This window comes from Folsomia candida, unplaced genomic scaffold, assembly GCF_002217175.1.
Source record: "Folsomia candida strain VU population unplaced genomic scaffold, ASM221717v1 Fcan01_Sc028, whole genome shotgun sequence".
In the NCBI taxonomy this organism is placed as follows: Eukaryota; Metazoa; Arthropoda; class Collembola; order Entomobryomorpha; family Isotomidae; genus Folsomia; species Folsomia candida.
Window position 1 is genome coordinate 1,761,194 of NW_019091220.1, and position 14,025 is coordinate 1,775,218.

Sequence of the window (14,025 nt, forward strand, 5' to 3'; positions counted from 1 at the left end):
TCCCGCACCGTTTCGCTTTCCCCCTTTTTGCAAAGTAAATGAAGGATTTTGTTTTGTTGACTTGAAATTTAAAATTAACTAAATTTAATTAGGTAAAATGTCAGTGAGAAGTTTGGGTCGTCTCCTGATGAGGTCCAGATCACTTGGAACTGCGACCTTGAGCGGGTTTAAGAGCCCGATCGCCTTGGAGTACATTTATCCAGCCAGTTCCCTTAATCCCGTGCGGATGCCGTCGGTAAGTGCAAAAAGTAAATTAAATGACTTGTAATAGTTTGCTAAATATGACGGTAATTCATGTCCTTCGTACACAGATTCCACAGAACCAAGGATCAACTTTCTCCGGGTATATTCCATTTGGTAAGAGAAAATTAACTTGGATAATCAGAAGATATCGGAACTCAGATAACATTTCTTGGATTGCAGTGCTAAATGGGATTATTATAATTTGCAGATAAAATAGAACTAAGTTACACTAGGAGCAGCGGACCAGGAGGACAAAATGTTAACAAGACAAATACGAAAGTAGACGTCAGATTCATATTGGAGAAAGCAGATTGGATTCCGGAGGATGTTAAGAATAATATGAAGATCAAGGTGATCATCAAATCAATTGCATACGTTTTATATGTTAAATGTTTTTTTTTATTCACAAGTCAATTTATACATTTTTAACCAACTAGTACCACAACCAACTTTCGAAAGAAGGGTACTTCGTAGTCACATCAGACCGAACAAGATCTCAACACTTAAATGTAGCAGATGCCTTGGAGAAGTTACGAGAATTCATTCGTGCCGCAGAACCCGAGAAGGTGGCAGAGCTAAGTCCAGAAACGCTCGAAAGAATTAGAAGACGAAGGGAGAAAGTTGCTCGAGAAAGGTTGCAGGTCAAACGGGGAAGATCACATGTAAAATCCGACCGTGGCGCCTCCTCATTTTAGTTAATTAGTTAAAACATACTAGTAAGTAGTCATTGTACTAGACAATTGTAATTGTTTTCATACTTAATAATAGTAAAAGAAAGCAAATGTGCGTTATTCTTAAATTCTGTACTAAACAAACACACAGCTCATTTATTGATCTTCCTTATGGTATGAGTGTAACATTAAACACACACGGTTGAACACACTTAACCGAAGCGAGGAAACCCGGCTGCTTTATTTCCCACATTGGTCAAGATAACGATTTAAAAGTTGCAGGGTAGCAGCCCAGAAAGATTATGGTAACGCTTTTGTTTTTGGAAAGGTCAAAGATCATAATTTTTTGCCTAAAACTTCGTTTTCCAACTTTCGCAGTGATTTTTTTTCCTTTGTGGTTTTACTTTACATGTGGAACTCGCCCTATGCTCGCCCTACACGTTTCTGGGCACCGAACCCTCCCCGATAAAGTTGGGAGTGACTTGCTATTTGTTTTTAATTTCATAGTTAGTTTATCTAAACGTGCATGAGATCGTAAAACATTAAATTAAATAAAAATATCATTTTATAAAAATAACTCGTCAAATTATTTTATGAATTTATGAATTTATGAATTTATGAATTTATGAATTTGTGAATCTAAAATCCATTCATTTTCATGGTATGAAATTTATACCATGGTGCGGCGCGGCGGTGGAACCAAGAACTATCGCCTTTCTTCTGCTGATTCACACAGTTCACAGGTGACAATTTAATTAAACAGTTTTTGCAAATTTAATTTTTTCAGCATTTTATCGTATTAATCAAACCGGGGTACGGATAAGTGTAATTTAAGTAGTGCATCCTAGTACTCGTCTTCTTCGTTAACTTGTATTAATTATTTCATCATCATCATCGGGAGAATATTTCCGGGTTCCTGGCTGAACTGAAGGATTTTGTGATTTGATCTGATTGAGTGAAAGTGAAGGTTATCATAATCAGTTATCAATTATCCGTTCGTGTGAACGACGCTGACGTTGTGATATTAAGACATACAATTTTTGTCAGTGGTAGGTAACTTATCCTGTTTGTTTTGTCTCTACATGATTTAAACCATAATTTGTTTTTACAGGACTATAGTTCCATTAAATTGAAGACTACAACGATAAAATGGAAGGCGGAGCAGAAATAGGTGGTGGAGGTGGAAGCGTTGTTGCACCGGATGATGCAGTGATGACGGTTACGGTCAAAACGCTAGATTCACAAAATCACCACTTTACTGTGGCTGTAAACGTAAGTCATGCGGATCGCGATATTATGACAGAGAACGAAATTCTAGCTAATTTATTAATTTAGATGCTTGTGAAAGACTTCAAGATTGAAATTACTGGCAAAATCGGTATTCCAGCGGACATGCAAAGATTAATATTTCGAGGAAGGGTGCTCCAAGATGATAAGAAAATGGGAGAGTGTAGTAAGTTTGAGTTTTATCGTTGTTTTAAACTATTGCATTTAAATTACGAAACAATGTCGCTTATCTAAATCGCCATATATGTATTAACGGCCTTGCAACCATTGGACCTTTGTATTTAAATAATACATTTGACAATATTTGCAGACGTGGCAGACAGCACGATTCATGTCGTTCAAAGATCTGCGACTTCAACGCGAAGTAATGATGAGCCCCCTCCTGTCTCTGCTGCCTCCAGAATGCCTGATGGAATTCAAGGTGGCTTAATTATTGCAGGTAAAGATAATTATCTTTTTGGCAGAATTATGTTGAACTCTTAATTAGCTTATTATATGATTCTTCTTGCTTCTCCAGCACAAACTGGACCTCTCACTAACTTTGGTCCCAGATGTAGTGCTGCAGCTCGACTTCAAGGTGATTTTATATAAATTTGTAATTTGCAATGTTTAGATTTTATTATTTATTTTCACCATCAGCAAGTAACCACATGTTGGCACAAGCATCGACATTTCTCCGACGCATGGAAGAAGAAGAAAGTATTAATTTGGGTGCCGCTGGAGCTGATAATGAAAATCAGGTTGGCGGATTACCACATGATATGGAAGTAGAAGCCGACGATGAATTTGAAGAGGATGTGAGTGGAGACTCTGGACATTTTAATAGTATGATGTCACAAGTGGCAAATGCAACCGCAGCGTGTAAATCCTTAATCGTTGAATATTTTTATCTGCTTTAATTATACAATTTTTAATTGAATTAATTTAATTCTTTCCAAGCAGCATTCGCAGCTGGAATTCGTCCGCCAATATTAAACGTTGGAGGAGGAGCAGGAGGTCCACCTGCATTTTTGAGGAATGGTCAATTTGGTAACGTGATGGGTCCAATTGGTCAAGGTCAACCTACCCCTGCTGGTAGTGGTACACCTAATTCTGGGGGTAGTCGTACCCCCACTCCACAGAGAAGACCCGAGTATGTTCTTGCTCAACAGTTCTTTTTGGTACATTAATGTGGCGTTTAGTTTGAATATAATTTTTTGCGTTTATCAGATCACCACGACTTCAAGAAATGGCTAACGTTATCGAAGGGATTGTGAATTTCAATGAAAGGTTGACCCCATATTTACGATATCTCGAGACTACCTTAAGATCAAATTCACAATATGACAACGTGGTACGGCTTTATCCAAATCCACAAATATATAATAATCCGGTATAATAATCTAACCCATTTTCCTTACTTATCGTCAATATAGGAGGAGCAGAGAAGTGTTCAGTACTTGTTCGACACAGTTTCTACCATAATGCATTTTATGAGTCATTCCTACCATGCACTGAGTGACATGATTTGTGACTTTTCCACACCCGCAACAACTCGACGACTTCGTGCTGCGACCTCTGTTCTTTTAGAAACGTCCACTGTTTTACGAGCTTCTATTCCTATTGGTGTTGCGAATGCTGCTGTGAATATGACTCCCAATGTTACTGTTGCTGGAACAAATCCAGATGGAACAACTCAACAGCCTCAAAATGTAACTCAACAACTGCCATCTCAACCTCCAACAACGACAGGAAGTAGTACTGCACAAGCACCAAATCCACAAATAGGAACTCAAAATCTTGCACATGCAGTTACTCAACAAATTTCACAAATGCTGGGAGGAGCACGAGGTCCAAATGGTCAATTCAATTTTGGAAACTTGGGTCATGGAAATTTTGGAGCCCAAATACATGTGGATATCGAACCAGGAGATGATGGCGGACATGGAGCAATTAATATTCAAGACTTTGCTCATATGTTGGGACCTATGGCCGGTGGGATGATGATGCAACAACAACAACCTAATCAAAATCAACCACAACCTACAGTGACAACTTCTACTACACCGGGAACAACAAGCATCTCTTCATCAAGTCGTAATAATAACAATAGTAGCAACAATGGAAATCGCCCAGGAGGAGGAGGAGGAGGAGCTAGTAATAACAATGGACCGAATAATTTTCGATTGCAACAAGGAGGAGGACCATTTGATGTTTTAGTCCCATGTAATTCTCACCATGGATGGAGAATGCATCCCTCTCCACGTCCATCTGGATTTAAGCAATATGTCGGAGATAACTGCTCCCGTGATGTGACTCCTCCAAGATCGTCCTCATCGTCGTCACAAGAATTTTTAGCCACGACATTAAATGTTCTTCTCCAATCTAATTTGGTGTCATTTTTGAGACCAGCATTTCAAGACGTGATAGTTAGTTATCTGATGAGAGGACGAGACGCCAAGAACAAGGAACATTTAAAGTCTTGTGCAAAAAGATTAGGCAGAAAAATTACTCCATTTTTGGATAATTTCACTGTAAGTTTGAAATATGTGGAATGGATTTATTTCATTGTTTTTGTGTGAAATTTAAATTTCCTTCATAATTGTGATTTTCAGAACAACGTGTCCAATCGTGATATGACCGTTGACTATGGCGAGACGTATACTTCAATATTGACTAATTTTCTGGCTGAAGTCTTCCATTTAACTGTTACGCTTCGTAAGTAATTTTACACAAAATGACATGTGAAAATGCATGTTTCTTAATATTTAGTATGATTTCGTAAATGATTAATTACTATAATTTAAATTACAGCTTCAAGTGAACCATATCAATACCAATCTGCACTTGTGACTGCATCTGATAACTTGATTCGTCAAATAATTTCAATATTTAAATATTGTTTCAAAGAAACTCCTCGTCATGTTGATGGATTTGCAGAATACATTGTGGTTAGGAGGATACTATTAACTTTTCATTTTTGCATTTTTTTCCAGGGCTAATTAACTACTATTATATTTCTAATTTCTACACAGGAAATAGCGTTTTCAGGATGTTCTCTCTTGTTACAAGATGAAATAAGGACAACACTGATTCAATATTTTGGCTTACATCATTCTGCATCCCCCGATTCTTCCACACGTCCCAATTGCATAACGGATAAAAAACCAATTCCCACCCCAGCAGTGGTAGCAAGCAGTAGCGATGCTACAAATGCTGAACCACTAGCTTCAACATCTACAAATCGACCAAGTGGATCCATACCTAAAATGTCTCCAGAAGTTGTGCCTCCAAAACAAGCAAAGCCAAGTTCTCCTGTTCCAAAATCTACAGATCATGTCATGGAAGACGATTTAGATGACTTTTTGGATCTTAATTCCATCCCTAGAAACCCTGTCCTCCCAAATACACCGCGTGGACAACAAGCCGGAAATCTTAGTCCTTTTGATAATGCCTTACGAAATATTCCAACGGTGAGTAGGTTTTGGTTGTATTTAGCTGAGCCAGGACTTATAGTATAGAACAGTCGTCTGTATAAGTATTACGCGATAACTCCGGCAAAACTTATCTCTCAACTTGACGCGTATGTAGTATGGAGATGAGGAGTAAAGTTCTAAGATCGGGATAGTTTGATAAGTGGTTGACCGGTGGGGGTCATGAAATTGCAGGTTTTGGTGTAAAATATTCGGAATGGCTGACTCAGACATATAAGACCTTGTAAATTTAAAAAGGCGAAAAAAATTGGCCGGATTATTTATTTTCAAATTTCAAACTTAATAATTTATTTTTTTATGCGTAATAGGAATGGGTGGACACTGTTCGTCACGACTTGACGCGACAACTCGGGATGCCAGACCAGCCTCCATTCAGTCCTGCTTATTCTGGAATATTTTCAAGAAAATCATAATTTTGCTAATTCAATTTTTAAAAATTAGAATCCATTTCTGGATTGAAAACGTCATTTGATTCATTAAACTGATTAAAATTATCCAATTCCCTCAAGAAAAACAAATCAAGTTGTGAGATTTATTCATTGTGAGCACTGAAACATTATTGCACAATATTGGAGTTCGTGGAGAAACCGTATTTTAAAATTATTAGTAAACCTAATTTAATTAATCATGATAAAATGGAACCACATCTTTACAACTATATCATCAATCAATTTGTTTTATTAACTTTCTTATTAGTTCATTCATGCATAAATTATTGGGAATTATAACTTTTATACAATCACATGCACGTTTAGAAAAGGTAAATTTCCAATCCTTTTCCTTTGGAGAGGGTGCCAAGAAGAAGCCACATTTTCTCGTTGAGTCAGAAACGTTGAGAAACGCTGGAACTGATTAGACGAAAGGAGAAAGTTGCTCGAGAAAGGTTGCAACGGAGAAGATCACAGGTAAAATCGGACAAGTAATAGACTAGAAATGTGCATTATTCTGAAATGCTATGCTAAATACGAAGCTCATTTATTAATCTTCCTTATTGTGTAGCATTAAATAAACATGGTTGAACATTTAAGTTCTAGGTATATACTCGTCACGACCACAAAGATAGAGTAAAATCTGTTCTTCAACTTAATCCATATTAATCCATTCAGACAGCATGCATTCATGTTTTATCCAGTTAAGATACCATTTGCCATGCAAAATTCATTATACATCGATCTTAACCTTCCATAAAATTGAACGCAGTTGATCACAAATCTCTAAATTGTAAGGCGTGAAAACTAGAGAAAGTATTAACAATCATGGTGAAGGTTGAGCATATTCCCTTGATTGACCGAGAAGATAATCTTCATCGGAGAAATCAGGTACATTTTTTAGACACCTTAATTTATAATGGATGACACAATATTCACATTTCAAATCAATTTATGAAGATGCTAACCGTGGCGGGGGCCACGCTAGCTTTATTCGCCACGGGAAATATAATGGGATTTTCCTCTGTAACAATTCCAAGCTTACTTTCGACAACTTCGGAAATTAAAACTACAGCGGAGGACATGTCTTGGATGGGTGTGTTTCATAATAATTAAGAAAATACGAAAGTATCGGGGAAACCCCACTCGTAATTATATTTTTATAGCAAGTATGGTCACACTCGGATGCATTCTCGGGACCGTGATTGGTGGACTTACATCCGACGCTATCGGGAGAAAAAAGACCATTTTGCTCTCCTCCATAATCTATTCTTTAGGATGGATAGTGATCGGTCAGGCTCAGGAAGTAGCCGATCTACTTGTAGGTAACTATAAAAAAGTGAAACGCCAAAATCCGTCAATAATTTGAACACATATTGAATAAATCTGCCAATTCAGGTCGCATGTTGACCGGAATCGCATCCGGATTTTATGGGGTATCCGTCCAAGTAAAAGAACTCTACATTACACTTAAATCACTACAACTTTCCCCGTATTAAAATAATTTGCTAATTTTACAGGTATATATCTGCGAAATTGTTGAGCCTGACCTAAGAGGTGTATCTGGATCTTTGCCATCATTAATGGTCTCTATAGGCATCCTGTGTACTTGGTGTCTCGGTGCAATCATGGATTGGCGATCGGTATAAAAAGTTATACAATATGTTTTTGTCACCTTGTCCCCAAAATATTCATAAAATCTTAGGTCGCCCTTCTACTTTCTCTCTGCCCTATATTTGTCTTCATCTATGTCATCTTTCTTCCCGAGTCGCCCGTCTGGCTCATCTCCAAGGGACGCCACTCTGAAGCCCTTAAATCGTTGGGTTGGCTTCGCGACACAGCCGACACGGCCGAACAGGAATTCCTCCGTCTCCAATTTCTCAGAGAACGCAGAGTTAGTTCTGACTTTTCCATGAAAAATTGCTGTTCCAGATTCTTTGAACGCTCTGTCCAGCGCCCCCTCTTCATTGGAACATTCCTCTTCTTCGTGCAACAATTCTCGGGACAATACGCCATTATTTTTTACGCCACAATGATATTCCGTTATGCCGACCATTTCATTAACGATTACTTGGAAACAATCGTAGTCGGAATTGTGCGCATGTTTGCTACCCTGATTGCCATATTTTTAGTGAATTTCCTATCGAGAAGATTTCTTCTTATTATGTCGGGGTTAATTATGTGTTTCGCTAATGGGATTCTTGGAGCATACTTTTACATCAGGGAGAGTGAAGGCGATTTTACAAACTCGACCCTGGCATATCCAAGGATTCCTGTGGTCAACGAGTTTCTGGAAGGGATTAACATCGAATGGGTCCCCTTGGCGTGCCTGATTCTGTTCATGATTGGATACTCGATTGGGCTGGGGATTATTCCGTGGTTTTTAATTGCAGAGGTCCTCCCGTCGGATGTGAGGAGTATGGGATGCTCGATAGCATTTGGGTATGTTCTTATTATGCATTAATCAAAATTATTATGGAACTATTCAGTATTTCAATTAATAATTTATGTACTTTTATACTCAGGTTAAACCAGTTCTTTCTTTTCGTTTCGGTGAAAACTTTTATTACCACGGTTGACGTTTTGAATGCCCACGGCACATTTTGGTTTTACAGCGTGATTGCTTTCATCGGTGTTATTTTTGTTATTTTTGTAGTCCCTGAAACAGCAAATCTTAATTCTGGTGAGATTGAGGACATTTTTGAGAATAGGTCGCACAAAAATGGGAAGAAGAAAGGTAGACATGGGAGTTTTGATGAGTCGACGTTCTAAATAAGTCTAATTTAATTAAAATAAAGCAAGAAGCTAATGAGATTAAATTCAATCACAAACTAATCTGAAACTATTCCTATTTAATTCGCAATCATTTCGTTACGAAAAATGTGCAATATGAAAATTACAAGTTACTAAAAAAACCTGAATTATGTAAAATTTACGAAATAAATCTCTTACGACATACTCGAATGCAATGTACATAAGAATTATGATAGTTTCATATATAATGGTTAATAATTTTCTAATTTGCATGCAAAAAAAGCTCGTAATAGAGACTCATTTACACATTATTTCTTTTATGCTGTGATTCATTCTTGTCATGTAAGAGGCGGTGGGCTCGAAAGGAATTTGTAAACCGAGTCACACAACACAAATAAGAAATTTCCAGATTGATGATTGTGAAAGGTTCTCATTTTTCCACCTCCGCTTTCTCCCAACGCCGTTGCTTTTGCTTGACGTCGTTTATGGATTAATTATTTGCAGCGTAATATTTTGAAGGGGAATAAATAAATCTCAAATACTCACGTCGTCAAGGTCTGTCATTTCGTAAATGGAAGGTAAGCTCGAAATTCGGATTACGTAATTGAAGATTGAATGAAAACGATTTTGTTGTAAGTAGTAAATTGAAGATTTCTAAAAAAAAATCCCCTAAAAAGTTTGACCCAGAGTTATTCAGTTCAGTAAATGAATTTATATAAATTAAAAACCTACTTCAAGCAACTTTGCGGGGCCTTTTAAGAAGGCAATATTCACGGAAAGCCAGACTCGTAATGAACGATAAGCACTTACATAGTACTGCCAGTGCCAATTGTTATGTTCAGTGGCCACGGAAGTTGTGGGGACATGACTTTAACATTGTAGGATAGGGGAGGGAGGGGTTTGTAAGTATAACGTGGAGAGATGATGGGGATATCGAATAACTGTGGGGACATTGTCCCTCTGTCCCCAAGCTTCCACGGCCACTGGTTATGTCCAATGCATAAATTAATATAGCGGACTCAGTTTATTGAATTTAAAAAAATAATGATATCACGACAAAGGGCATAACATTTTCTATAAGATATACCCATTGACTTTCCTAATTTCCTCATTGTTTTCCGATCTGTCATTTTGGCACATTGGGTAAAAAAAATTCGGTTTCTGATAGACAATTGGATGGACATTTCAGTAAAAAATAGTACAACTGTCAACAACTAGTATAACTGCTAATAATTTTTTTTTCGCACGGAGTGTATTGGACATAACATATGGCAGAATATGTATGCAATTTTGTGGCTGGACGTCCGTCCTTCCGCTTCGTCTGTCTGTCACCACGATAACTCTCGACAGAATAAAAAACCTACAGTGCAGACTTCATAAGTCAGAGCCCGCTTCTAAATTTTTCTCCGAATTGTCCGACGTAATATTACTATACTTGAAGTGAGTTAGTTATGTGCTGTGCGAATGGAGCTAAACTCACGAGAAACCCTAGTCTCAGCACAAGGTACTTCAGGAGGCCGTAGGTTTAAGCTCCACCCGCACAGTACATAACTCGTTCACTTTATGTATAACCTCCGTGTTGTGAATGGTTAAACGGTTAAAAGATATGGTTAAATGTTTGTATTCGGCACCAAATTTTGTAAGTATTTACAAATCTTGTCCTTAACTACCATGACCTGACCAGTGGGGTTCTTTGGCATCTTGACTTGTACTTTCAGAGCTGTATGTGCTATCTATAAGTGGTTTTTATCCCCCATATACCAAATTTCAGATAGAAATAACAACTTTCCAAAACGGTATGGGTCAGCCTCCATAGTCACTCTGCTTGCACTTTGCTCACTTTTAACTTCATATTCTTTCATGAGAAGCCATTAAGTATCACCGTGCCAGATTTCATGTTTTAAAAGCAATTTCTAAAAATCGGGTCACCCTATAGGGTCCCCATGAAAGTTTTTGTCGGGTCGTTCTGGTTGAATTTTTTTAAACCCTACTTCAATTTAGTGTTCATGGAGGCTGATACTTGGTACATAATACCCCACCCACTCATATGATCCCCACCGGTCCTAAACTTTTCTGATAGAACCCATCTTCGAAGTCGGTCGTTTCATTGCCCATATACATATCTCTACCAAATTTGGTAAAAATCGGTCAACTCGTTCGAGAGTTATTGAAAGACAGACGGATGACAATTACATAAGCCCTGGTTCGGGCTAAAAACGACATGGGTCACCCTGCAGGTCATTCTGTTTGCACTTAACTAACTTTTAATTGCAAATTCTTTAATGAGAAGCCATTAATTGTAAGTATTACCATGCCGGATTTCATGTTTTTAAAGCAATTTCTAAAAATCGGTATGTATCACCCCATAGGGTCGCTCTAGATAAAAATTTTACCAATTGAAATTGGTAAAATATTGGCAAAAAATATTTCATATTGTTCCATTAAGACCCATGTGCAACCTTTCCACCAAATTTCAGTTCGACATGACGATTTTGAAAAACCAGTATGGGTCCCCAGTCCCCATAGGGTCCCTCAAGATGAAAATTTTTCCAACCTAAATTCATTTTTTTCCGTTACAATCCATTAGCAACCTTTGTACCAAATTTCAGCTTCCTACGATAAATTTTAGAAATCCGTGGGGTCACCCTATCGGGTCTCCCAGGTTGAAAATTTCTGAAACTCCACTCCAATTTAAACGCTTTGAGGTGGCAATCTTCATACTAAAATTACTAAAAATTATTACTATAGATATTTCTCAAGTTACAAATATTTTACTTGCACTTATATAACCTGCTCTAAAGGTTCTTGGTAGTAAGGGCAACACATTTGAGTGGAAAAGACCCCCACCGGCCAACCACTTGACCGATCATGCCCATCTTCGAACTCATCTTTACTTTTTGTCCAAAGATGAAGTATGCAAAATTTCAAGTCGATCGCTCGTGTTTAAAGAGAGTTATCGTGCGTACAGACAGACAGACAGACAGACAGACGGACAGACGGACATCTTGACAATTCTATAAGGCCATCTTAAAAGGCCTAAAAAGCAACTTTTTTTATCAACAAATATTAATATTTTTTGAATTTATTCCATTTCAATTTCAATTTCAAAAATTATTTTAGCAATGGATTCAAACGATCTATTTCTGGAAGCATCTGTAAAGAATGTCATTCAGCAAGAGTCCCTCCGTTGGGTCTTTGTCGGGGGGAAGGGTGGCGTGGGGAAAACGACGTGTAGGTGAGTTATTGTTGTTGATAAGTGATTTGTTGGACGAATAGCGATAAGCAAGGCAAGTAATTGTTTTTTTTCATGTTAACAGCTGCAGCTTGGCAGTTCAAATGGCAAAAGTTCGAAACTCCGTGTTGATAATTTCTACCGATCCTGCCCATAACATTTCTGATGTGAGTAAAAATAATTAATTCTAATTTAAACTATATTAGTAATTACTAATGGTATTATGTCCTATTATTTCAGGCTTTTGACCAGAAATTTAGCAAAGTCCCGACCAAGGTTAAAGGATTTGATAATTTGTTTGCAATGGTACGTGAGAAAATTTAAACATAGTTTGGAGACTTGCAATTTGTCATTGTGTTGACTGTTTTAAAAATAGGAAATCGACCCAAATGTTGGATATAATGAGTTACCGGACGAATTTTTCCAAGAATTAGGTGGACAAAATGTACGAGTATCTAAATCTGTCATGCAGGAAGTGATGAACGCATTTCCTGGAATTGATGAAGCCATGAGTTATGCAGAAGTTATGAAGTGAGAGAAATATAACTTTCACTAAATATTTTCGGATTTATTATTAAGAAGTCTGCTTGCTTAACGATTAATTTTGTTTAATTAATAGGTTGGTCGAGAGCATGAACTTTTCTGTTGTAATTTTTGACACCGCCCCAACTGGTCACACTCTGAGGTTGCTTTCATTCCCAAAACTTGTGGAGAAAGGGCTCGGCAAAATTATCCAGCTGAAGAACTCTTTCGGTCCCTTTATCCAACAGATCGGCTCAATGTTACAAATGGATTTCAATGCTGACAGTTTAGCTACGAGATTAGACGAGATTTTACCCACGATTCGGAAAATTAATGAGCAATTCCGTGACCCGGTAATACTCATACGTCTAATTTATGTCACGCAATGTCATGTATTTTATGTGCAAATTTTTATTTTCTTTAGGAACAAACCACATTCGTTTGTATCTGTATAGCAGAATTCTTGTCAGTATTCGAAACAGAAAGATTGGTCCAAGAGCTGACCAAGTTGAACATAGACGTCCGAAACGTAGTTGTGAACCAATTATTATTTCCAGCTCCTGGAGATAGCTGCAAAATGTGCGCCGCGAGGTGTAAGGTACAAGCAAAGTACTTGGATCAGGTAATTCACTTGTGCAATTTCACTTTAAATTACTTAAAGTGTAGACAGAATTAAAATTGCATTTTTATGTCAATTTACAGATTGCCGATTTATATGAAGACTTTCACGTTACAAAGCTGCCTTTACTGGAGAAAGAGGTCCGAGGAGTAGATGAAATCCGTAAATTTTCCGAACTCCTCATCACACCGTTTCAACCCAAATCAGATTAGTGCAAGCAAAATAAAAATTACTATGGACAGACTGCTGAATATTATCATATACAATGATTCCTGTCGCAAATTTATTATATCTTTTATGTGGTGGTAGTAATTTTATTTACGAGTTAGAATATGTGCAATTTGTCGTGGAAAGTAATGTTTTCCCATTGTATGTTTATAATATATAATGATTAACAACTTTGCATGTACGTTTATTACTCTTCATGGAAAATTTTACTGTAGACCTACAACATCTACCTCTGTTGATTATAATACATCTGCATGCATGTTAAATATATTTGACATTATTATGACTCCAACATCAAACATAAATAGATAATAATTATGTTGAACGGCACGGTATATACAAAAGATGGTAACTTTTACAAATAGTTTTATAAATCTTGATCCTGGATATTAAAAGTAAACTGTAACTTTTTTTTTTTTTTTTTTTTACTATAATAGCATTTATAAGAGCTCATCTTCCAATCTCATTTTGCCTCACTTCACCTTACCAAGCCATGCAAATTAATTATGTAAGTCACACCACCTTACATACAATGCAATGCATATGTGAATCACAATAAAAAAAACAT

At 37.2% G+C, this 14,025-nt stretch overlaps 4 protein-coding genes across 4 annotated transcripts; all 4 read left to right on the forward strand.

Moving 5' to 3' along the window:
- Position 1: 1 nt before the first annotated feature.
- Positions 2-1,130, forward strand: LOC110859790 (peptidyl-tRNA hydrolase ICT1, mitochondrial). The gene is made up of 4 exons (XM_022108780.2): positions 2-235; positions 312-357; positions 452-594; positions 681-1,130. The coding sequence occupies exons 1-4, from the start codon at positions 98-100 to the stop codon at positions 936-938; spliced, it is 585 nt and encodes a 194-aa protein (XP_021964472.1). The 5' UTR covers positions 2-97; the 3' UTR covers positions 939-1,130.
- A 488-nt stretch (positions 1,131-1,618) lies between these two features.
- LOC110859751 (large proline-rich protein bag6) lies at positions 1,619-6,192 on the forward strand. The gene is made up of 13 exons (XM_022108730.2): positions 1,619-1,963; positions 2,026-2,186; positions 2,250-2,367; positions 2,512-2,640; positions 2,719-2,778; positions 2,841-3,062; positions 3,144-3,333; positions 3,411-3,534; positions 3,617-4,714; positions 4,796-4,898; positions 4,995-5,131; positions 5,216-5,653; positions 5,983-6,192. Exons 2-13 carry the CDS (start codon positions 2,064-2,066, stop codon positions 6,085-6,087), a joined length of 2,847 nt encoding a protein of 948 aa, XP_021964422.1. The 5' UTR covers positions 1,619-1,963; positions 2,026-2,063; the 3' UTR covers positions 6,088-6,192.
- A 142-nt stretch (positions 6,193-6,334) lies between these two features.
- Positions 6,335-9,066, forward strand: LOC110859754 (facilitated trehalose transporter Tret1). The gene is made up of 7 exons (XM_022108734.2): positions 6,335-6,993; positions 7,063-7,198; positions 7,269-7,427; positions 7,501-7,550; positions 7,623-7,745; positions 7,808-8,544; positions 8,628-9,066. Exons 1-7 carry the CDS (start codon positions 6,931-6,933, stop codon positions 8,872-8,874), a joined length of 1,515 nt encoding a protein of 504 aa, XP_021964426.2. The 5' UTR covers positions 6,335-6,930; the 3' UTR covers positions 8,875-9,066.
- A 149-nt stretch (positions 9,067-9,215) lies between these two features.
- Positions 9,216-13,866, forward strand: LOC110859753 (ATPase ASNA1 homolog). The gene is made up of 8 exons (XM_022108733.2): positions 9,216-9,434; positions 11,977-12,091; positions 12,174-12,255; positions 12,329-12,394; positions 12,465-12,619; positions 12,708-12,963; positions 13,035-13,232; positions 13,313-13,866. The coding sequence occupies exons 1-8, from the start codon at positions 9,428-9,430 to the stop codon at positions 13,439-13,441; spliced, it is 1,008 nt and encodes a 335-aa protein (XP_021964425.1). The 5' UTR covers positions 9,216-9,427; the 3' UTR covers positions 13,442-13,866.
- The last annotated feature ends 159 nt before the right edge of the window (positions 13,867-14,025 follow it).

Bases quoted from the DNA above. Each gene is read 5' to 3' on its own strand.
- LOC110859790 (XM_022108780.2), top strand. From the start codon at position 98: ATGTCAGTGAGAAGTTTGGGTCGTCTCCTGATGAGGTCCAGATCACTT. The intron at 236-311 runs GTAAGTGCAAAA...CTTCGTACACAG, and splicing joins ATCCCGTGCGGATGCCGTCG to ATTCCACAGAACCAAGGATC. The intron at 595-680 runs GTGATCATCAAA...TTAACCAACTAG, and splicing joins AGAATAATATGAAGATCAAG to TACCACAACCAACTTTCGAA.
- LOC110859751 (XM_022108730.2), top strand. From the start codon at position 2,064: ATGGAAGGCGGAGCAGAAATAGGTGGTGGAGGTGGAAGCGTTGTTGCA. The intron at 2,641-2,718 runs GTAAAGATAATT...TTGCTTCTCCAG, and splicing joins AGGTGGCTTAATTATTGCAG to CACAAACTGGACCTCTCACT. The intron at 3,063-3,143 runs GTAAATCCTTAA...CTTTCCAAGCAG, and splicing joins GGCAAATGCAACCGCAGCGT to CATTCGCAGCTGGAATTCGT.
- LOC110859754 (XM_022108734.2), top strand. From the start codon at position 6,931: ATGGTGAAGGTTGAGCATATTCCCTTGATTGACCGAGAAGATAATCTT. The intron at 6,994-7,062 runs GTACATTTTTTA...CAATTTATGAAG, and splicing joins ATCTTCATCGGAGAAATCAG to ATGCTAACCGTGGCGGGGGC. The intron at 7,551-7,622 runs GTAAAAGAACTC...CTAATTTTACAG, and splicing joins TTTATGGGGTATCCGTCCAA to GTATATATCTGCGAAATTGT.
- LOC110859753 (XM_022108733.2), top strand. The intron at 12,620-12,707 runs GTGAGAGAAATA...TTTAATTAATAG, and splicing joins AGTTATGCAGAAGTTATGAA to GTTGGTCGAGAGCATGAACT. The intron at 12,964-13,034 runs GTAATACTCATA...TATTTTCTTTAG, and splicing joins ATGAGCAATTCCGTGACCCG to GAACAAACCACATTCGTTTG.